The following is a 23,774-nucleotide window of genomic DNA, read 5'->3' as shown; positions in this document are numbered from 1 at the left end:
GCGAAGCTTCTTCAAGTCTTCCCCTGTAACTCCTGAGTCTGGTGCAACGCTCCTCCGAGTTTACACAAACTTCCTCCCATTGGCTGCAGCTGGCGCGAAGCTCCTCTGAGCTTGCCCGAGCAGCTCCCGAGACTTTGGCGCAACGTTCCTCCAAGTTTACACGAGCTTCCTCCCATTGGCTGCAGCTAGCCAGATCCTTCCAGTTTGCCCGAGTAACTCCCGAGGCTTTGGCACAGCATTCCTCCAAGTTTACCGGAGCTTCCCCTCATTGGCTGCACCAGGCGCGACGCTCCTCTGGGCTTGCTTACCCGTGGCTTCACCCCAAGACAGGACAGCTTTTTCGCTAGCAAGGCATCTTGTGCTAGCGCACTAAAAAAGGCAGGGTGGAGGGCCAGCTTGGCCCACAACAAAGGATATCAACAATGATAAGCACTACAATGGCAGAATTCTTCCATGAATGATCTTTATTGTCATTTTTTTCTCCTAAACTAGAACGCTATGTAGCAATCATAATTTTAAAAATCAACTATACTTGCAGTTTTGAAGACAACCGGTATTGTAAAGGGAAAGTTCAATGCGCTGCTACAAAAGCAACGCTACCTTGCAGAAACACATAGTGCCACAGCAAACCAGTTACATTGACTGCTGCTTCTAACGATAGGAAACGGACAAAGAAAAAAATCTCTTCAAGGATAAGGTACTGTACATAACACCACACAAAATAAAGGAACAAGCTTTACAAAGTAGTACATAAAAAAAAATGTTGAGAGTAAACACAGTCTATGCGCTATGTAAAAATCATAACACCAAAAAGCAAAAATAAACAGCGTGGCTGAACTTTCCAGCCACAGGGAACAAGTTGAACGCTATAACGCGCTAAAATCGATACGACTCGGCACAGCCAAAGGAAAATTTACACACAGAGACATTTAACACCACTCAACCTTGTGTGCAAGCGGAGACTCAATCAACAATGCTGCAAGTACCGCACGACAGCACCGCCTAGGAGACGGTAGATGCAACTGTTAAGAGCAATGGAATTAGTACACATGTCGAGAAATATTTGCCAAGGTCTTCTTACCTACCAGAAGTTATGACATGTTGGAATTAAATTTATGCCCAACCTGATATCCAGTTCAATGCTTTCATGTTGGAGTAGGTGGCTTTGAAGCTGTAGGGCTCACTTTGCTATGTTGTTTGCGGGGTAGCAAAGTGGCTTGAAAAAGCTGATCCATCTAAACTGTCATTTCCTGCAATCATTAGAATACCTATTAGCCATCACACTGCAGAGTTGCAATCGGCTGTAGCCTCAGCGACAAGTCACAGGAGAAAGGAAGGGACGTGATCACACTGCAGAACTATGCAGCACTGCTCATTAGGCAACCGTCTAGGCACACGTGCAAGGAAACATTTGCAAGTACATTAAAAACCACCAAAAGAAAAGACAACAAATGCGTATTTGCAAGGTATACCTAAACACAAAGTTACATTCAAACACACTACCTCGGAGAAGCACAAAGAAAAAAAAAAGAGAAAATCATGAACATGGTCAACGAGAGCACAATCAATAAATAATACCACCACAGAGGGAAAACGTACATCGCAACCACAACCAGCAGGAGTTGCAGCAAAGGGAAAACATATGTACAACTCTCGCATGCACCCAGCGGCAGTTTATTAACGCTTGAAAACTTTGGTTGATAAAAGGAATATTCGAAAGCAGCCAGGGCATCGGAAAGTCCACAGTGGCTCATCAATCATCCATTTTCCTTGGCCCAACCTTCCAGAAATGCACGTCCTAAGACAGCTCTGGCTTACTCAGTCAGCATTAAATGTGGTCAGTCTCACCACAGCCTACCATATGCAAATTACAAAGGCCACTGCACGACTTGAAGCCACTTTAAAATTCCTGCAGGGCCCCGCAACATTACGAGCATCAACATGCCACAACACTCCCTGGCAACATTCCTGTGCCCAGCAAGCCACTGCCAACCCTTCACGACGATATAGTAATGGCAATTGAGGGAAGTCTGTACAGACTAGCAACTGCAAATCTACTGCTGCTAATTTGGATGTCCTAAGAACATTTTCAAGGTAGCTTTGAAAAGCCTGTCACTGTCTTTCATTCACACAGTTTGTAGGCCATGTGAAGTTTCTACAAGTGCTTGACATAAATGAAACGAGTTTCTAACAACGCTTCCTTGGCTTCTTCGATGCAATTCATGTATGAGTTGCATGATTATTTAGGCTGAACAAGCCGATACATCTGCAATTAATTCATGCAGAAATGGACATGACTGGACTTCATGATAACAGCCAAGGCAGCAACAGAGTCCAGCCTTGCAAAGTTCAGCTCAATTGAAGGTAAACAACTACGCAGAAGCAATACTTTGAAGATCTCTGAAACTACAACTGCTCTAGTAAGCACTGCACCTGTGAGACAGTAGCATTAATTAAATGACCTAATGGAATTATCTGTAGCTATGTCATACTGACTTGAGCTCAGAGAAAGCAACAAATATCCAAGTAACCACTACCCTAATCCATGCTCTCCTTCAAAATCAACTTCAGTTGGCAAGGAACTTAAGGGACACTTTTTTTTTTTTTTTTACTCTTAACTGGCTTTGACTCAGAGGCAGTGAGTGGCTGGCTCAAGCACCAGCCAACCACTGCTTGAAACATTTTATTTTTCTTTTCTCTGTTTTCTTCCATCAATGAAACACAAAAAGAAAAAAGTTACCGACAGCATGACATGGTAACCACTGTCTGTGGCAAACAGTCCACGTCACCGGTTCTGCCTGCAGACGTGCTCAAAGGATAACTCACCGAGAAGTATGCCGTGCTGTGATTCACCAAACCGGAAGCACCCATAAGGGCTCACAAGAAAGACTCTTATCCCTTCCTGAAATATTACTAACTTTGAAAGTTTGAGAGACTTCAGAAGTGCCATCTACCAGAAACGCAATCCCAAAAAAATTCCACCGTTCCACCGGTTTATGTACACCGGTACGTAAACAAGTGCTGAACCATAAATGATTTGCATGCAAGATTTCATAAACCTAATATCCAATGCTCTTGTCTTGATGACGAATTTTTGGACAGAGTAGAAACTAGCTTAGCGTTCCTCGGAAGAACCAAAAAGCAGGCAGTGCAAGACACAAACACGCGGCCATAGCAATGATGGTGCAGCCATCGCACAACAGAAATGGTAGAAAGGTGACAACAACACCTTTTGGATAAGTGCCTTTCCCCCAACAGCAATTGTGATACCCAAGCATTGGCTTCAGTGCCCTCTGTATGCACCTCAAAAATTGGCAGACAGGAATATGAATACCTTCACTGCACTGTGCTCAGCTGATGATGGCGTGACATACTTGGTGTCAGTGTGCAATGGTCGTACGAGAAAAACACAGCTATCGAACCTTGCTGCACTGGCAATTTCAAATGGAGCACTGTTCCTGCGATAAAAACTTGCTCATTGGAGGGCATGCTATGTCATGAATGATAAGGCTGCTACAAAGCAATATAAGTATTGGTATTACCCTCAGAAAGGTACTGATAAGTTCCAGTGCAAAGCATTCCTAGTGCAGCATGTAGTAGACTTTTCAGTCTCTGAGCCCACAACCTGAAAATGGTGCATGTGGATTTCAAAAGTTCCAAGAAGTGAGATTAACAGATTAACCCGCAAGGAAGCCTGTGGACCTTCAAGGATCAAAATCACCCGGGCTCGCTCAAGAAATCCAGAGTTGGCCTGTTTGTCTGCCGACTTCAAGACATGCCTCCTATCCTGCTGCTAAACATGACATAAACTAGAAATCAGGCCATGATGTGTCATAGTGTGACTCGCAGTTAATCCCCGAAAGACACCCAGAGTGGAACGCTGGATGCCTCCGTAATGTCCGGCCAAGACTTAGATGGCAAATGTGTCTTCGTCATCAACTGATACATGCCAATGTCAACGCAGGCTCTTCAAAGCAGAAAAAAAAAAAAAGCAGTGCCAGGCAAGAGTTGGCTTCAAATGAAAGAGGCGTGGCAAAATGTGTCCTAGACATTACCGCTGCTCAGAAAAACAATGGGCCTGTCGGTACAACTAAACGAGAAAAACGTGGCACAAGAGAGTGGCAAGGCATTCACCACACCAGTGACAATGTACGAAAACCCGCTGGCAACACTGTGCACCAATTTCTTACAGCCTCTACCAACGAGAGAGACATCCCTTCCCTTCACCACTCGCCCTGACCAATACGCAGCTGATGAGGACATTAAAAAGAGCACGGGCACCCACTGTTCACACTCAGCCCACTTGAGGGCTCATTGAAATGAAATATAATGTTAGCGAGAGAGCTTATTGCACTTTATGACAGGCACTGCATGTGCAGTCGGGCAGTGCACTGAGTGCGGACAGACCGTTCACCTCATCCGCTGCGGACATTTGTGCACTACCGTTCTAGCTGCCGCCTTGCAGTTCCTGCATCCGTAAACGGCGAGGGGGGAATGCAGAAGTGCACACAAACAAACGACCTGCAGCACTAACAGCGTCGCAAAAACACCTTGCCAGCAAAGCTAAAGGAATGCAGGAGTGTGCATGGCTGAGTCGAGAGATCGCGCACTTCAACCGTGCTTTAACCGGTCCACACCAGATGCGCAGCCGGGCTAGTTCAGCTCCCAACCCTAATCATTTCCCTGTCACTCTTCCATCATTAGTTAAACGCACCTTGTTTTCAGAACATTTCTTCCTCGGAATATGCATTTTTTCCTTTCACTATCGCCTTCACCTAAACACTGGCGTCACAGGCTAGCCCCGGACACGTGCACCTGCCAACTTCCAACATCTGCCACTAGGGGGCTCCCTGTCCAAAACTTCCACACCCTAGTCAACACACTTGAGTGGCCACACCTACAGTATCACCCTGCCTACCACACACACACACGCACACACATGCACAGACAAAGACTTACACGAACGTGTCCTAGACCACAGCGGACCAGACCACCTCTGCAGAGCAACGCTCACACGGCACACACACACACAAACGCATTCTTCTGCGCCCCAACAAACAGATCCACGAGCGGCAAGCGAAACAAGATGGCGACGACACATGCAGGTGCAAAGAGCACTTGCACGCCGCAGAAAAAGTCTGGGAGTCGCGTGCAGTCACACACCGCTCTTCTTCGAGTGTTCGTGCACGTTGCCCAGCCCGTCGTCGCACGGCTGCACCGGTCAGCACTTCTTGGGAGGCTTGACGCCCCGCTGTGTGAGCCCTTCGAAGCGCTTGAATGTGTAGTTGATGAAGACCCAGTCCTTGTAGCCGGCTTCCGCGTGCTCCTTGTTGGGCGTTGCAGGAGGAGCGCACGCTGCACACAGGGAGGCAAAAAATGTCACCAGTTATTCACCCCTGTGGTAATATGGACTTCAGCAACAGCTGTGGTTTTGCAAAATGCCAATGCCTGTTGGAGTGTTTAGTGAGTTTTGAGTACAGGTGCATGGTAGGAGTGCGTGATGCATGATAGTTCATCCGTTGGTATAAGGCACACGTGTCTCTGGTGCAACACGCACGATAAGGGAAACAGGCGAGGAGAGAACAAATCAGTTTAATGCATGGCACCTGTTGCCTCTCTCTCTCTCAGTCTTTCTTTCCTCTTGCACTCAATCATATTAATACGCCGACGATAACGTGCGAGCAGGAAATGTGGCCTTAACGGCTGGCGTTGGTAGAGCAATGCTGGGATGCATACTTGATGTACAGAGCTCCACATAGCTCCGAGTGGCACAGAGCAGCTGCAAAGTGCCGGCATGCGGGTGCCATGCACACAAAAGTGCCCCTCAATTAGCATAATCAAAAAAAAAAAAGAAATCCCTGGGAAATTTTGTGAACTGGAGTCCAACGGGGGCAATGTGCAACATGTAACGCGAGCCCGAGGATGGGATCTCACCATATCAGATCTGTGCACCACACGCAGGAAGGAGCGAAGGTCCCCTTCCTATACACAACAGCAAAAAAAGCACATCCCCACAAGAGGTGCAAGTAAACTATCTTGTGGGGGTGCAATTTCTTGCAAAGAAGCGTTTTATTACTTTTACTGCATTTAGCAGTACAGTCCTAGTTCATATTGGTGAAAAAATTGGCAGTGGTTTATCGTAGTTCAACAGAGTTGACGTGCGAAAGCAGGCGCTCATTCTTTAATAGGAGGGGGCACTTAAGTTCCGCCTTGAGGGTATGACATGATATCTTGAGTGGTTTAATGCCCATATAAGCAGAGTAGGCCATTCTCTACTCAGCATTCACAGATGGCGGCGAGTCCTCATATACCACTACCAGCGCAGTGGTGAAGAGATGCGCCACTGCACTGGCAGGTGGCTGTTCCTGTCACAGCCACTGGTAAGGATTGTGTGACAAAAGTTACCCCATACAGAGCAACCTATCGCAGAGCTGGCCTGACGCTCCCCCAATAATATTCGAGCTTACCCGAGTAATTGGGTTAAATTTGGGTAGTAACTCGGGTTGCTAGGCAATGGCACAAGTTCGTACAGTGACAAGATTCTTTTGGCTGGTGTTGGTAAGCGTACGAGTGCTTTCGCACTAAAAGCTGCTGTCCACAATGTTCAACTTAGCCAAGAATTCCTCATAACTGGATTCATCTTAACGGAATTTATCGTAATGCCAAGACACAGCCCAACAACACAATGAGCAAGCGCGAGCAAGTGCTCGAGAAGATTGGGAAGACAACACCCACGGATCTTGAGGTCCACGTCGGGGAAGTCGTCGAAGTTGGAGGTGTCGTCGATGCTCTTGACCTCCATGGGGATGGCGGCGGGCCGCTCGCGGATGTGCTCCCAGTCGACCCCGCGGAAGAAGGGCTGTGCCTGGATCTGGGCCAGGCCCCCCTGGGCCCCAACGCGCCGGTCCGCCTCCGAGCAGAAGCCCTGGACCAGTGCCCGCGCATCCTCCGAGATGGGCACCTCGGGGGGAAACACCAGGGTCTCGCGCCACGACATCACCTTCCGGTACGTCTCCTGGGGCGTCTCCGAGCAGAAGGGCGGGTAGCCTGCACGCGTTTCCACAGGGGGGGGGCATGGAACACTCGGCCACCACCATCAACTCAGCCACCAAAACTAAGTCAGCAGTTTTCACCTCCGTACAATGCGTAGCTGGAGATGTTACAGAAAGATCCGTGACCGGATATTCATCCAAACACTGATGTCACAGAAAACCCTGTACAGGCTTCACATTCATAACATTCACTGTATTGTATTGATTGTTTTGTTTTGTCCTGTGAGACCCACTACCCTCTGTGATTGCTTTGGCCCTGAGGGTACAGTAAATAAATAAATAAATAGAACCAAGGTTTTCCAAACACTACTCAGGACACACTAGCGGCCAAGCTACAGAGACCATGGAATTAGTTAGGTGCATTGTTTGCACCATCAGCAGCAAGACAAATGTTGGTTCTGCTGCTTTCACTCATAAAAAAACAATAGTCACAATGGAAACAAGCAGGTACAAAGAAAACATCACAGCAAGAAAACAGTGACCCTAATTCCAACAAACAAGCCGTTCAGCATTTTTCCCATGCACAGAGCTTGTTTTTTCTTTTGCCCCCAATCAACTACAGCACCTCTCTCTTCCTTTTCTCTTTCCCTCCTTCATCCTTTCCCTCACGGTATGGTTGAGGTGTCTACCAAGAAGTGAGCTGGTTACCCCATCTTTCCTTTCTCTCAAAAACCAACCCTTGTGGCAATTACTGCCCCCTTCCTCACAGCCAGTTGTCTTAACCTCTCCTCTTCCCAGCCTCTCCCCTTCCCACGCCCTGAACATTGTCACACAAACACATGCACGTCCCTAGTTTTTTTTGTCGCACATAATGGTTATAATTGGAAAAAAATTTTAAATGTCCTTTAGGTTGACCAACAGATGCTCTTGACCAGCATAGTGCTGCATATATAAGAGCAGCTGCGCTGTGGTGAGAAACTCGTAACTGGGACTGCGCCGGGCTTGAACATGCGTCATTCAGAGGGACTCACAAGAGAAGATGCTAGGCAAAGACACCTTCGTTATGCTTTGTCAAAGTTCGGTAGACACCCACTGTGTCTGTAGCATCACTGAGGTCATACATTTAGGCAGTAATCCTCCTCGGACACACCAAAAGGTTGCAGATACTATCGCATGCAAAGAGGCACTCTCACTCAGTATCCGAAGCACTTTTCAGCTAAGTCAAACTCCCATGCTGCCAATAAATTCTGGTACTTTGCAACTAATGTGACAGATGCGGCCAACAGCAGACTTCCAAGTCTGAGAGGTATAACACGCGCCTGGCCGAGCAACTAGAAGAAGTTTCGCTTTTACAACAGCCTCTAGAGAGTGTGCAGTCAGTGTGGTGATAACACGCTGTAGCTGCCACCTCCGTGGTATTTTTTCGTACCTGCCTTATCCGGGAATTTTCATGCGGTTCTCATGAAAAAAGTGCGGTGCATGAAACCACTGCACAGAAACGGTGCAAATGCCACAGTCCACGAAGGCTTAAAGGCCAACTCCAGGTGCTTTTTTGAACATTTTGAGTTGTTAATCACATCACATTCCTTAGAGTCCCCTCTCTCCGGTACAGAAAACCATCCTTCAAAATAAGAAGTATTTAAAAAGATCAAGAACCAGGAAACCGAAAGTGGGTTTCAATCAAATGATGGCGTCACCGCAGACCGTCCTGTCACCGCACATCATGTGTGCATTGAGTGGCCAAACTGGCAACTGTGAGTGAGAGCTTGGGTTGTTATTTGTTGGAAATTACCAAAAGCCAGCTTAATCTTCAGCAAGCCTAGAGGGAATGTCGACAGCCATGTACCCAGTGACATCACACATGCATGGTTGCCGTAGAAATCTCCTCGACTGAAACCACAAAATGAGAAATTTTAAAATTCATTTTCACAGCAACAAAACACCGCCCCACTGCAAAATTTGTCACAAAGGACCGCCAGACTGCAGAGATGTGCCGTAAAGTTGCAGTAAACCAGAGGAGGCAGAAAAAAAACGCCGAAATGGCCTTTTGAGAAGCCAGAACACAGGACCTGCTGCGTTTGAGTCATTGGCATGCTTTTATCCCTTCTGCTTCTGAGTTCATAGCAGGATTCGCACCTCACTGTGGCCGTGACTCACATAATGGTCAACCCCCCAGCCCCTTCTCCCCAGTTTGGGCAATGCCATTTTGAAAAAAGCAGGTCGCTGGCCGACATGCAAGTTGACATGGCAATTCAAATAAGTTCTTAACACCCTTCAAGTCCAAATCATCGGGAGTCGACTGTAGCTGAAGGCATCAGATGTTATTAAAGTAAAACCTTGTTGAGCCCCATTAACTCGGAATTTCAGATAATTCGGACTATCGCAGAGATCCCGCCAAACGCCCATGTCAGTCTATGGCATTGGAAGCTCATTTATTCGGCGCCCTAGTGCACCACTTAATTCGGATCGGCTCCTAGAAGAGTGCCATGACACGGTACGACCTGCTAGACAAGACAGCATCGAAATATTCATCCCCGGGCGTGAACAGTACATTACAGTGCAAGCTCGTTAATTCGACCCCCGTTAATTCGGCAAATCGGATAATTCGACAAGCACGCGAGGTCCCTACAGTTACATAAAGGAGTCTATGGGGCGAAACTCTCGTTAATTCGACGAAATTTTTGCACTAATCGGTTAATTCGACGTAGCTCCATAGCCCGCCATTTCGCATTTCACTGCGCGAGGGTGGGAAGCATGAAAAAAAAAAAACGGCCCAGAGCGGCGCTAGTGTGAAGCTGAAAAAAAAAGGGCAGCGTATGCCATCCGTACTGCCATCGCCATCAGCAGTGTGAGAGAGAGGGCGGTGATAAGCGGCGTGAGGGAAGCGAGGGCAGCCGGAAGTGCGTTCTTTCCTAGCCCTACCTTCGCGCAGTCGAGTCTCGCCTCATTGTGTGTCGTCGCCGCGTGCTTTTTTCGTCTACGGTCTTTGCTTCGCCTACGTTTTTGCTGTGCCTGCGCATCCTGCCGCTGCATGCTTCGCGCAGTTGAGTCGCCTCAGCGTGTGTCGTCGCCATGTGCTTTTTGCATCTGCGGTGACGCTTCGTCTACTTGTTTTACTGTGCTGCGTGTGAGTGTATAGCGTGCTGTGCCCGCGCGTCTTGCCGCTGCGATGGCGACACCAGCAAAGCAGCCGAAGTATGAAGCGAAAGACCTGAACACAAAAGTGCAAATATTGAAGGCACTCAAAGACGGCGTTTCACGCGAAGACGTGATGAAAAAGTATGGAGTGAAGAGGACAACATTGGCCACGTATGTCAAAAATGAAAAAAGTATCTTGGAGGCGTTCGACAGCGAAAGCTTCAATGCTAAAAGAAAAAGGCTGCGGACGGCGGCCCACCCAGAGCTCGAAGAAGCCATACTGCGATGGATCGCAAACGCACGAGAGGCCTATCTCCCTGTGAGCGGGCCACTAATTTGTGCACAGGCTGAGAGATTCGCCGCAAAAATGAACGTCGAAGATTTTAAAGCCTCCGAAGGTTGGCTCGCTCGTTTTAAAAGCCGGCACAACCTGACGTTCAAGAGTGTGTGTGGCGAAAGAGCCTCCGTGAGCGAAGAAGCAATCGAGGAGTGGCGGACCAACGGGCTGCCTGAACATCTGGCTGCGTATGACACGAAGGACGTATTCAACGCAGACGAAACAGCGCTGTTCTTCAAAGCTCTTCCGGACAAGACGATAACTTTCAAAGGTGACCCGTGCAGAGCAGGAAAACGCAGCAAGGAAAGGATTACGATTTTACTTGCGGCCAACATGACTGGAACAGAGCGGTTGCCGCTCCTAGTGATTGGGAAGGCACAAAAGCCGAGATGCTTTAAGAACGCGAGGCACCTTCCTGTTAATTATCAAGCTAACAGGAAGGCCTGGATGACATCCAGCATTTTCCAGACCTGGCTGCATCAGCTTGACCGGCATTTTGGAATGGAGAAGCGCAAGGTCCTCATGGTGGTAGACAATTGCAGTGCCCACTGCAAGGTGTCGGGCCTTGAATGGGTCAAGCTGGTGTTTCTCCCACCAAATACTACCGCAGCCCTACAACCCATGGATCAGGGAATAATTCAGTTCGTCAAAAGCAAATACAGAAAGCACGTCTTGCAGCGCATGCTTCTGTGCATGGAAGCGGGGAAAAAATACGAGCTTACGCTCCTCAGCGCTTTAAACATTCTGGCTCATGAGTGGACCAGGACGCCCCCAGAAGTAATCGCCAACTGCTTCAGGCATAGCGGTTTTGTACCACCGGACTGCTGCGCAGACACACTGCCATGTGAGACAGCTGACGCAACTGCAGAGGACGACAGCTGCTTCGAAAATGTCTTGCCTTGTTCCGTGCGGCTTGCCGATTATATCACCATCGATGATGGTGTCGCAGTCGCTGGACAGCTGACCAAGGATGACATAATTCAGGATGTAACAAGCACCGGCAACGATGATTCATCCGAAGACGATAGTGAACAGCTGCCCCAGCCACCGAAGCGCAAGTGCACTGTTAAAGAAGCCGCAGAAGCACTGTCCGTGCTGGAGGACTTCTGCGAAGACGTTCCCAATGGCGCGCGTGCCACGGAGCACCTTGCAGCGATTAGTGCTATTGTCGCTGCTCAAATTCGCCCGAAAAAGCAGACAGTGATGACTAATTTCTTTACCAAGTAAAGGTATGTCATATAGGGGCACATGACTGATCCCGGGCTGGCGTTGCATATGTCTCCTCGCCCAACGCCGCCTCTCCTCCTCCCCTTCTCTCAAAGCTCCTTTGGCAGCTTTTTTTTTTCAACAGTCCCTCTCGGGGCCACCAATCGCGCTTCGGCAGAGCATGCAGGCACGATGCTTCCCACTGTGTCTCACTCGAGTTCCTCTCTCTACACCAAGTCGCCTACGCGCAGACACATGGTGCAGTCGTTTCGCGCCACGCACTTTCACGTGCGCGGCGACGTAAGAACAGTCGTGTGCACATTTCGTTTTTTTTTCTTGTCCATTCGATAATTCGACAGTCGGATAATTCGACAATTTTTCGCGGTCCCGTCAGTGTCGAATTAACGAGCTTTTACTGTACGTTGTTTCCCCCTCCCCTCTGAGCTGCGCGCAACAGGTGAGCTGACAATCGCCAAGCCCGCTCCAATAGCCAGTGATAGGGTTCAGGCTCAGTATTCAGAGCTTCATTGCCTGTCCACAGTGACAGAGGCTACCAGACATGCATATCAGCTAACAGCTATATCTGCCATGTCATTAGAACGATGACTGCCCTGTCACTGATCTTTATTTTGTATTTTATTATTTTTTTTAATTTTATGGTGCCTTGTAGCTCTGGAGTGAATGCATGTCCCCCTTGGTTCTGTCCCTGTGGTATTTACGTCACTCCAGCGTGCCGAAACTCCATGCTCATTAAGTGCTCTCCGGAGGTTTGTGTGTTGAAGCCTCCTTATGAGATGCCACATGCGAACAGGCTCCAGTGCTACAGCATCACACACTGAAAGAAGTCACGGAGACCCTTAAAATTGTGGAGCAGTTGTGCTTGTGATATTCCTCAGGGTGAGCGCAAATTAAAACATTGGACGAAACTGTAGAAAAAAAAATAGTTACTGTCGCGCAGTTTCCGTCTTGAAAGCAGAAGATCATTGTCTTCATTCTCACCAAATGAATTTTACTTTCACATGAATAGTTTTTGGCAGTTCTGGGCAGGCCATTCGATTTTCGACATTCGGTTAATTTGGACGTTTTCTCCCCTCCCTTGAAGTCTAAATTAACGACGTTTCACTGTAAATGCTCAATCTGAACATGAATCGAATTACAAAAAAGCATGCAGTCCATATTCAGAGCCCATAGTGTCCACACAACCCAAGGTGCTGAAACAACAATCCTGAGCCCACAGCGCAGTAGTCTCACAAGGCACGCCAATCGACTACTACTGCTGCCCTCGTCGACAGCACTGAAAGAGACTGAAGGTGAGACGCACCAATGAGCATCTCGTACATGATGACGCCCAGGGACCACCAATCACAGGAGCTGGTGTAGCCCGTCTGGAGGAACACCTCGGGCGCAATGTAGTCGGGGGTGCCGACCGTGGAGTATGCCTGCACACGCACAACAGCAGTGACATGCCGTCAACATTAGACATGCTCCGCTCAGTGCACAGCATGCAACACATGCACGCGAAGCAGATGACGGCCCATCCCCACTCTGTCTCTACTAAGGGTTAAAATCGCAGAGCCCACCACATAGACATTCTGTCTCAGTCCAAAAACGGCCTTCTGGGGAGTTCGAAACTCTGCTGTAAGCCGAACAGGACCGACAAAAGAGGGAGCGAAGAGGCCCCGACACCAGGACAGCGTACCGATTGAGAAGAAAGCAAAACGGTCGCCAGAAGACAGGATTTTGACATTATCGTCCCAGAGACAGATGGCACACCACTCATAGCGTGCCTAAATCTTGAAATTCCTGGCTGGCCCCGACTATAAACTATGTGGCACATATTTACTTATTTTGGGCACAGGAGTCTAGTACTGCAACTGAACGCAGCATGTACAGCGCGTTTCATATTTATCTGTTTGGGCTGCAAAAAATTATCAAGCTCAAACTACTGGCCTATTTGGAATCAAACACTGACGTCACGTAGCTTATGAAGGTCTACGTTTTTATTCACCATATATACTCACGTAAGGGCCACCCCTGTGTAAGATGTAAGGGGTGGCCCACAACTTGGCTGCTAGTATTTCGAAAAAAAAAAAAAGGTCAGCCAAAAGAAATGCTTCACGTGTGCATAATTTTGCCCTCATGGTACATTACACTGGGGGCTAATAGATGACAACTGCCTACGACATTTAGTACGACCATGCACGTGTTGTCCCCTGCACGTCGAACTTCGCCTGGAACCATGAACATGAGGTGCCGCAGAGCTGTTAACTTGTCCTGTTCACTCAGTGTTCACACCACAAAAGATAAAATGTTATGCTGAGAAAAAAAAAAAACTTAATGGGGTACACCCACGCTAATGGTGCGTTTCTTTGTGACATTGCGCCATCCGTCAAGCTTGGGCGCCACAGCAGCGCGCCACTTGCCCGGTATCATTAGGCCTAGCATGCTTCACATCGAAGCCACATCGAAAGTGCAATGAATCTAGTCATGATTTACTACAAAAGGCCTAACCTTGTTGCCAGTTTACTATCACACAATCAACTCACATTAAAATGAACATGTAATTGATTTCCGCAAGGTCTTCAACAGTGAAGCACGCCGAAAAGCAAGCCAGGCGAACACCACCTCACACTGACAGCCACGGATCGCACACGTGACGCACTGCTTTGAACCGTTGGTCATTCGAGCGCTAGACCTTCGGACGACCTTAAAGGTGCACTGAAGAGGAATCTGAACTTGTCTTTTTGCCGTGGGAACTCTATCTACACGTTCCGAGCTTTCTTAGAAACTGCGATTTACTGCCCTGTGTGGCCGATTTCCACAATTAAATCGAATTAACGTCCGGCTCCCGCCTTTTTTTTTAATTCTGCCTCGTACGGTGGGCGGAGTTGACCAACGCGTGGAGCGCCTTTCACCCAGTCCCGTGGCGGCTTGCCGCTCTGCCATCGGCGGAGTAATACGTAGTAGTCCGTAGTAGCAAATAGTCCGCGCGTATTTTTATTTCTTCGGGCTTATTTTGCGGCTATATTATCTGCGAATGAAACTATTTATTCATCGAAACCTAAAAAACAAAATAAAGCGAAAGCAAAGCCTCCACGGGACTGGGTGAAAGGCGCTCCACGCGTTGGTCGACTTCGCCCACCGTACGAGGCAGAATTTAAAAAAAAAGGCGGGAGCCGGACGTTAATACGTTTTAATTGGGGAAATCGGCCACACAGGGCAATAAGTCACTGTTTCTAAGAATGCTAGGAACGTGTGGATCGAGTTCCCGCGGCAAGAAGACATGTTCAGAATCCTCTTCAGTGCACCTTTAATTTTTTTTTTATTTATTTTATTTGCAGATACTGCAGACCATACATATACATGGCCCAGGCAGGAGGGGCATCCGCGGCAAAAACATTGTTAACTTAATCACGTGACATTTGCCAGTAATCCGAACTAGCAACCTGTTTTACTTTAGGTGGTTAATTCGTGCCCGGTCGTCAGGCATGCGTCCTATCATCCATACTTTCAATGTATTATATACTTGAAGGATTAGCAAGGACTGCGCTAATTCGTCATAAAAATGTGTTTCATGGCATAAAAAAGGGATGCATAACCAGGGCTCCACTGCAGACGGAAAAATTTTATGGAAAAATGCCGGTCCAACGTAAGGGCCGCATCCAGTCAAAACAGAAGAAAAAAAACAAAGTGCGGCCCTTACACAAGTAGTATATATATAAACATCGGAACTTGCCTGGATCGCCTAGAATTGGCAAAAAGCTGCGGTCGGCTGCAGTACAATTTCTGTCAAGGCGAGCAGAGCTGCCAATTTGAGAGGCTGAGCAATTCGGGGAACTGGGAGACCCAGCCCCCCCTCCAAGCAACGACACTGGTTGCCTCGCAGTGCACCACATTCTGTCGCCTTGACAGAAGTCGTACCACAGCCGACTGCAGTTTTTCGCCGATTCCAGACATTCCAGGCAAGTTCGAGAGTTAAACTGCTTGCCAAAAAAAAAAACATATACCCTCATAAGCTACCTTGACATCAGTGTTTGCGCCTAAAGAGACCAGTACAGTCGAGCCTGAGTATACTGAAACTGGATATTTTCAACACCAAATACACAGATTGTTTTCTTGAAAATCCTGTGTAAAAGTACAGGCTGGTCTCCCAGTACAGCGAACTCAAATATCGCTGGTCATTCTATATATCAAATGGCATGCTGTGCCCCTGAAAGTGGTGCTACTCTTCGATTACTTTTAGCACACGGAGACTGCCTGGCTGCGTTGCCTTGGAAAGGAGCTGGCAGCTGAAGTGATCTGAAACTGCGTGACAACGAGGTGAAATAGGGTGTGCTTGAGGGTGGCCTTCAGTAACTTGTATTCAGTCTCCACTCTGAATCGGTGTGAGGTGGTAAAACGAACCTAAATCAATAAAGCCTACTGGTGGCCCTCACCTGGCATGCTTTGCTGCCAAAAGTATTGCAGAAGCCAACCACGTCTTAACCTCAATGACTGATTGTTCTATTTATGGGGTCCTGGCAAAAAGGTTAGACATCTTATGATAAGCAATGGCTAGTTTCAAAGCATCGTCTGCTTTGATGCGAAGTAGGTTAGGCCTAGCAACGCCTAACGAGCTATGTGCTTCCAGCACACCGGTGAGCGGCACGTCACTACAAGAAATGCACCACTAATGTGGATGCAACAGATTCTTGCTTCTAGGTTGCAGATAACCTTATAATCTGCCACATTTTACATACTGAATTATCAATATACTGAACTATTTTGCAATCCTCTTCGAGTTCAATATATCCAGGTTTGACTGTACTTTGAGCAGGAGAATTTTTTAAAACCCACACAGATGAATATAGAATGCGCTGTATTAAGCTACCCTTAATCACTGTACAAGTTTAAAGGGACACTGAGGAGAGCACTATTAATATTTTTTTTATAGTAAAATCCGATAGTTCGGCATGTCATGGCTTTGTTGCCACTTGGCCGGCAGCGAAAGATGCATTTATTTCTAAGAAATTTGGATTCTAAGTTGAAAAAGTTTTTCCCGCCGCTCTGATTCAAACTTGGGATTCTCCTATGATGACAGAGGACTAAGTGACGTGAAATATGACGTGAACATGACGTGACGCAGACTCCGTGATTTCTGGCGGCCAGCAGTGCGGCCTAGCAGCCGCCGAAAAGAAAGCTACCGCCGGCCGCACGTTGAAGGCATCTATCGGCTATTGCGGCCGTCGCTACAGTCGCTTCGCTTATGTTTGCACCGGCGTTTTGGCAGCGTTACGATGGATCTCGTTCTCGCAAATAGACACCTTTAGCGTACCGTGTACCTTGTTACCGCTAGCAGAATACCGGGAGCCCGCCTAATGCCAGCGAGCTGATTGGTCCCGGTGCTTCAGGCGCGCGCGTAGCTGTCAGGCACGTGGCGCCACCTGGCGACGTCAAGGAGATTTGCGCATGCATTGGCTGCGCCTCAGTGATTTGTGCTTCTCGTGTCCTAGCGTCGCTAGAACCATTGGTTCTAGCAACACTGTTTTGTCCTATGACGTCATGACGCTTGTACTTGCGAGTTTGGCCTGTGGCGGCGATACCTGTATTTTGGTTCTTGCTCTCTTCTACGTTACAAGAGCTTTGTTGTCAGTATGAGTGGCGTTTTTGTAATCAGGAGCTGGTATTCTGCCGATACAAGCCAACTTCAATTTCTCCTCAGTGTCCCTTTAAGCACACACAAGCCAGCTGTTAAAGGGACACTGAGGAGAGCACTATTAATATATTTTTTATAGCAAAATCCGATAGTTCGGCATGTCATGGCTTTGTTGCCACTTGGCCGGCAGCGAAAAATGCATTTATTTCTAAGAAATTTGGATTCGAAGTTGAAAAGGTTTTTCCCGCCGCTGTGATTCAAACTTGGGATTCGGCTATGACGACAGAGGACTAAGTGACGTGAAACATGACGTGATGCAGACTCCGTGATTTCTGGCTGCCAGCAGTGCGGCCTAGCAGCAGCCGAAAAGAAAGCTACCGCCGGCCGCACGTTGAAGGCATCTATCGGCTATGGCGGCCGTCGCTACAGTCGCTTCGATTACGTTTGCACTGGCGTTTTGCCAGCGTTACGATGGATCTCGTTCTCGAAGTCGTCAACGAAGTTCTCGCAAATAGACACCTTTAGCATACCGTGTACCTTGATACCGCTAGCGGAATACCGGGAGCCCGCCTAACGCCGGCGAGCAGGCGCTGATTGGTCCCGATGCTTCAGGCGAGCGCGTAGCTGCCCGGCACGTGGCGCCATCTGGCGACGTCAAGGAGATTTGCGCACGCATTGGCTGCGCCTCAGTGATTTGTGCTTCTCGTGTCCTAGCGTTGCTAGAACCATTGGTTCCAGCAACACTGTTTTGTTATATGACGTCATGACGCTTGTACTTGCGAGTTTGGCCTGTGGCGGCGATACCTGTATGTTGGTTCTTGCTCTTTTCTACGTTACAAGAGCTTTGTTGTCAGTATGAGTGGCGTTTTTGTAATCAGGAGCTGGTATTCTGTCAATACAAGCCAACTTCAATTTCTCCTCAGTGTCCCTTTAAGCAAGCATTTATGCATGACTCCATTGGTGATATGCAATGGCTGCTAGAGTCATCAACCAATATTTTAGACACAAAAATTTTGGGCAAAGTGAATTTTTCGGAACTTTAGCACGGCACCATCACACATCCCATAAAGCCAACACATAACTGTGACTGAAATTTCAGGTGCATCACAGCTGACCACTCAATTTTGGAGACCTGACTTGCATTTCCTCCTACATCACCATGAAAAGCCAAGCTGCCTGTACACTGGAAACACAATAATTCGAACGTCAAGGGAGACAAACAACCGGTTTGAGTAGAGAAGTATTAGAACTAAAGGAAGGTGCTTTAAATGGCAGACCTGATATCCTCCACCAATTGGCATACAGTGACGGCATTTCACATATATACATGCATAACGTTATGCGCACTAACTGGCCAACTCTCCGGATTATTACGTACAGTCAATCCTCGTTATAATGAAACGGTTTATAAAGAAATAATGGACATAACAAAAGGAATACAATTCCTGTTGAAAGCTCTGCCAACATGGGCTACAGAAGCTACAGCTATAAGGACATAATCACCGGGCACCTTCAATTTTGTTATATCGAGTTTCAACTGTATTATTGCAAGCTCTTATCACTGTTGGCCATTTTCCACTGCACGAGCTCGGATAGCACAGTACCTCTTTTTAGACAGACAGCAGAACTGCACCTGACTGCATTTTCCATTTTTTTTTTTTCTACTTGAACAGGAAAAAACACAAATTCATTCATGAAAGGAAGGACAGGGACAAAACAACAGCAATGACGATGTGTCGCTCGCACCTTTCGTCCTCTCAATTACTGCATCACTGTTTTCCCACGCCACAGCAATTCACTGCTGCCTCGAAAAATAATGCATGAAGGCCAGACTTACCAGCTGCCGCCGGTTCTTTTTCCAACTCTCTGCTCGCCGCTTGGAGTCCATTGGATTTGATGCTGCAAGCAAGAATGAGAACAATTACCTCTTGGCAGCTGCCAGTTACGTCACTACTGCGAGAAGGGCACAACATGCATCCAAGCCGTGGACCTGAGACAGCTGCGCAGTCTGGCAGCATTAATGACAAAATACAGTTCAGTGCTGATAAAATAAAATTCATGGGATTAATGAAAGGATTCCTCATCAGAAAACGCTGTCACAACAAACAATGGCTTCCCAAACCCGACAGCACATAAAAGAAAGAGGAAGTGGTGCTAGCGACATCCTACACTTGATTCTGCCACTTTTGACATGAACACGTGCGTCAACGAGCGTGCCGGGGAACGCATCGGTTTCGTTCGAAAACCTTCCCGCCCATTGCCGCTCTTGCATTGATGAAAATAAAAAGCACTGTGCACCACGACTTGAACAGATTAAAATTCTAACCAGAAGTAAAGATAGATTAGCTCGCGAACTGGCAGAAGCCTTTTTTATCAAAGAGAGGGGTGGCATGTGCGTCAGCACCACTTCTATCTCCCTTCGAGGAAGTGAGCATAGATTGTTAAAAAATACGCGATTATGAGAAGTTATCGTCCGTGTGTGTGTGGGTGTTGTTGCCATGTGGGAAATGCGCATGCGTTCACCTTCTTCGGGCTATATATATGCTACATGTGGCTTTCAATAAACTTAGTTGGAGTCAGCGCCCGTCCTGTCCGTCTTTCTGTGTGGTTTGTGTAGAATTTAGCGCTGTTTTTTCTTTCCTGAACACAATGTCACACCAACTAGCCCAGCAAAACGTACTGTTAAACGTGCCTCTAGCACGTTGCAAGTAATGCACCGCTGGAAACCACTGTAGTCAGCTTATCGGCACAGTGAAACCTCTCCACTAAAGAAACACCGTGGAAACTTCAAGCAAAACTGGGATGCAGCACTAAAATCATCATCATCAGCCTAACTTCAGTAAAACGTCCAAATTACACGAAAGTCGAATTATCAAATCCGTTATTTGCTCAGTTACTTGCTCCCCATATTGCATTGCATACCCTACCCATGTCCATTTCCATTCGATGATTTCAACTATAGTTGGATAAAAGTCAAGCAAAAAGTGGCTTTTCCCCGTCAAAGGACCCCCCTTCCAGCCAATGGTGTCGGCCGGATCCTCATGACCCTGCTAGCGCGATAATGCAGGGAGTGGCAGATGAGAAGGGATAGGCCCCTCCCTACTATGTCGGGGCAGTAACCTCCCTGTATTGTGTTGGTCAAATGTTTAGGGGAATCCCCCAAGGTGGAGTAGATTTGTAATAAGGGAGTAATTACTCATTGGCATCCACCCGAGCGCAGCCATACGGCCACAAAGGAAAGCCAAACAGCTTTCTCAGAAACTTCGTAGTTAAAGAAAAATTCGTCCTGGTCCGGGGTTCGAACCCAGGACCACCGCTTCACCAGAGCAGTCGCTCTACCAATTGAGCTAACCAGGACGGTAAGCTTATGGTAGGGCGAGAGCGAATTGATCAGTAACTCGAAGTGGGAAGAGTGTTGGTCAAATGTTTAGGGGAATCCCCCAAGGTGAAGTAGATTTGTAATAAGGGAGTAATTACTCATTGGCATCCACCCAAGCGCAGCCATACGGCTACAAAGGAAAGCTATACAAGCTAATCCCTGCATTGTCACGCTACCCATGCTAGCAGGTTCATGAGAATTGGCCGACACCACTGGCAGGAAAGGGGTCTTTTGATGGGGAAAAGCCGCTTTTCTCTTGACTTGTATCCGACTATGGGACATCACTACCAGCCTTGCCCTGAATTCTGACTTCAAAAAAATTTATGGTCAATTTGTGTAATTAGCCAAATGCAAATTAGGTGTGCTGGCACTTCGGTTTTCACTTCGTTTCCAGTATTCGGATCAATTGCTCACGGACGGAAGTTGCTCAGATAGTGACAATGGATTCAAGCCCACATATGCGAAATTGGTCATTCTTTGCATTCATATATCCCTGGGAGTCCTCATACCCCTCCTGGCCCAATGGTGCAGCAGTCAAGACATCCGCCACTGCCCTGCGACGACAGGTGCTGCCACCGGTAGAACTTGGGTCACTTGGGTTGGATTGAGACCCAGGTTGCTCGATGCGTTCAATTTTGCTCCTTGGCTTTTGAGACAAAATTTAGCCTTGCTGCTTCAAAAATCAGCTGAAGTAAGAACAACTTGAGAAAAGTAATTTGTTGTGGCAGTAATTTTCACACATTGCTCAATCTAGAGGACATCGACTCAAAACCAATAATGCCTCGTTGTGGTGGAAAGTTCGCTGAAGCAGTGTTATTGTTGCAGAATGCAAATGCAACTCTCGGAAAAATCCAATCTAAACACAGCACACAATTGAATGTAGACCAAACTTAAGCATCACACACTCAAAAGCAGTTGACGAGGGTCAGAGAGTCGAAACGCTTGCCGCATACAAGCACATGCCCACAAGGGAAACGAACAGTAACAAACTAGAAACAAAAGAGAAAAAAAAAACTGAATGAAAGGTCGAGCCTGCGTTTCATTTATCCCAGCACCCATAGTAATGATGATTCTGTAGTACCAAAAAAACTAGTACTGTACTATGCCTCAGCAAGCACAAGAGGGGCATGCACTCACTGAAATCCGATGGCTTGGCTTGTGAGAGGTCCCGGTAGAATTCCGTTCGGTGAGATTTTTTCAGGCCCGTGCACAGCCCAAAGTCCGAGAGCTTTATGTGCCCCTGGAACACACACAGGCAACAAAGCGAACAATGAGTCCAACACATGACGACCACCAGGTGAGCATGTGTGCCTTGCACTGCAAACTCAGCAGTGTGAGTGACGATAGGGGCATTTTGCATATTTCAATAAAAAAGATGGCAGGCCTCCACTCAGCTGAAGCTCACTGACGTGGCAACATCTCGTGCACGATCACGAGGTGTTCTGTGATGCCATCCAAAGGAGGCAAATGAGGCTGCCTACGTGGATACGAGAACCTATTTGTGATTGAAAATGCAGGCAGCTTACTTCTTGATGTTATCGCAGTGGCAAGAAGAACACACAGTGTGCCGAGATTGCTCGCATTCTAGAAAACCACCGACAAACTCAATGACAACTCGACCCAACACAGTAAAAGCTCATTAATTCGACCCCCCGTTAATTCTGAAATCTGGGTGTTCCAAACATCTGGTGCAGTCTCATCAAATGCCTAAGTAAACCCATGGAGTTGGACGCCCATTAATTCGGATGCCAGATGTCTCGCACTGGTTAATGCAAATGGCTCACTGAAGAAAAGCTACATCCAAGTACGACTGGTACAGCATTTGACCATCAAAATAGCCCTCCACAAATCTGAATTGCATGCTGCTAGGCTGCCCATTCAACTCTGATGTGTGTGCCACAGCAGGCATGACCAAAAACATACAGCCCATTACCAACAATGTCTGATCGCTTACCGTATTTACTCGCATAATAGGCGCACTTTTTTTCCAGAAAATCCGGCTCAAAGTTCGGGGTGCGCCTATTACGCGGGGTAAAATTTCCGGAAATTTTTCGACTTGCAAAAATGAACATACTGCATAAACGCACCCGTGTACGGGTCCGCATCCTGTTTTCCCGAAGGAAATAATTTAAAAAAATATCCGTGTAAGGGCCACACCCAAACTTTCCACGACCCACATGGGAATAACCTTCGAAATGCACACGCCGTGGCCTCCGCGATCGGCTCCGGCTGCAAGCAACGCGCGCTTGATCGCGGAGGCCACACAAGCGCACAGGAGCTTCCAGGTGCCGCCCATGGATGGCGCCCAAGGCCAAGCTCATCATCATCAACTTTTTCGTCCGCCGCGAACTTTCGCTATCCATATCAACATCAGCATCACCAGCTCCAGTTTTTTTCTGTCAAAGGGCGGGTATCTGTCGTAGCGTGTTAGTTCATCGTAGTTGTGGCTTTCTTGCGCTGCCGCCTAACGTTGCTATTTTAGCACAACGGACAAGCGCCTTAATAGCTACACGGCTGGGAGTTGGATCTCGAACACGGCAAGCGTGCGGCAGGCCGGAAATTCAATGTGGACGAGAAGTGCGGCAGTTGCGACTGCGGCATGCATAAATTTTCGTATGTGACTCCTATCGCCGCGGTTTTTGCGGTCTAGTCGGGAAGGTTTCCGGCTGGAGATGAAGCTTTCCAAACAGACATTTAAAGTGAGCATCCCTGAAAACTGTGTGCAGCTGTTCCACGCGATGTCATTGTACGTGCTGTGGGTCCGTAGCATCTGTGACGGCAGCAGCACTAGTGAGGACTAGTAGGAAGTTCAGCAAAAACTTTGTTAAAATAATGATTGTGGGGGTGGGGAGGCATCGGCTTGCAATCGCGCAAATACAGTATTGATCACAGTGCCAAGTTCAGGGTGCGCCTATTATGCGCGGAAATAAAAAAATCTGATTTTTCGCGACCGAACTGGGGGTGTGCCTATTACGCGAGTGCGCCTATTATGCGAGTAAATACGGTAGTATCAGTTTCACTTTCCTGAGCTCCGCGCCAGCCCACAGCAACAGCAGCTATCGGCTCCACATGACCCAGCCAACCGAG

General features: G+C 47.7%; 1 protein-coding gene and 1 non-coding gene across 5 annotated transcripts in view; both read right to left on the bottom strand.

Annotated features, from left to right (window-relative positions):
* Positions 1-446: 446 nt before the first annotated feature.
* The window catches only part of trc (Serine/threonine-protein kinase tricornered), an 84,782-nt gene continuing 61,454 nt past the window's right edge, over positions 447-23,774 (bottom strand). For all 4 annotated transcript variants that reach the window (XM_089560230.1, XM_089560214.1, XM_089560205.1 and 1 more), the window contains exons 6-10: positions 21,825-21,927; positions 19,146-19,207; positions 12,995-13,112; positions 6,736-7,047; positions 447-5,355 (exon numbers count right to left, since the gene is read on the bottom strand). In XM_089560230.1, coding sequence (XP_089416356.1) covers positions 5,222-5,355; positions 6,736-7,047; positions 12,995-13,112; positions 19,146-19,207; positions 21,825-21,927 — 729 coding nt within the window. In that variant the 3' untranslated portion in view covers positions 447-5,221. The remainder of the gene's footprint in view (positions 5,356-6,735; positions 7,048-12,994; positions 13,113-19,145; positions 19,208-21,824; positions 21,928-23,774) is intronic.
* On the bottom strand, positions 20,592-20,665 carry TRNAT-GGU (transfer RNA threonine (anticodon GGU)). The gene has a single exon. It is a non-coding gene; the product is annotated as a tRNA-Thr (tRNA).

This window comes from Amblyomma mixtum, chromosome 1 (genome assembly GCF_055824585.1).
Source record: "Amblyomma mixtum isolate Tamu chromosome 1, ASM5582458v1, whole genome shotgun sequence".
NCBI classification, from domain to species: domain Eukaryota; kingdom Metazoa; phylum Arthropoda; class Arachnida; order Ixodida; family Ixodidae; genus Amblyomma; species Amblyomma mixtum.
The sequence above is the reverse complement of the archived record's forward strand: the minus strand, read 5'-3'. Positions and strand labels throughout refer to the sequence as shown.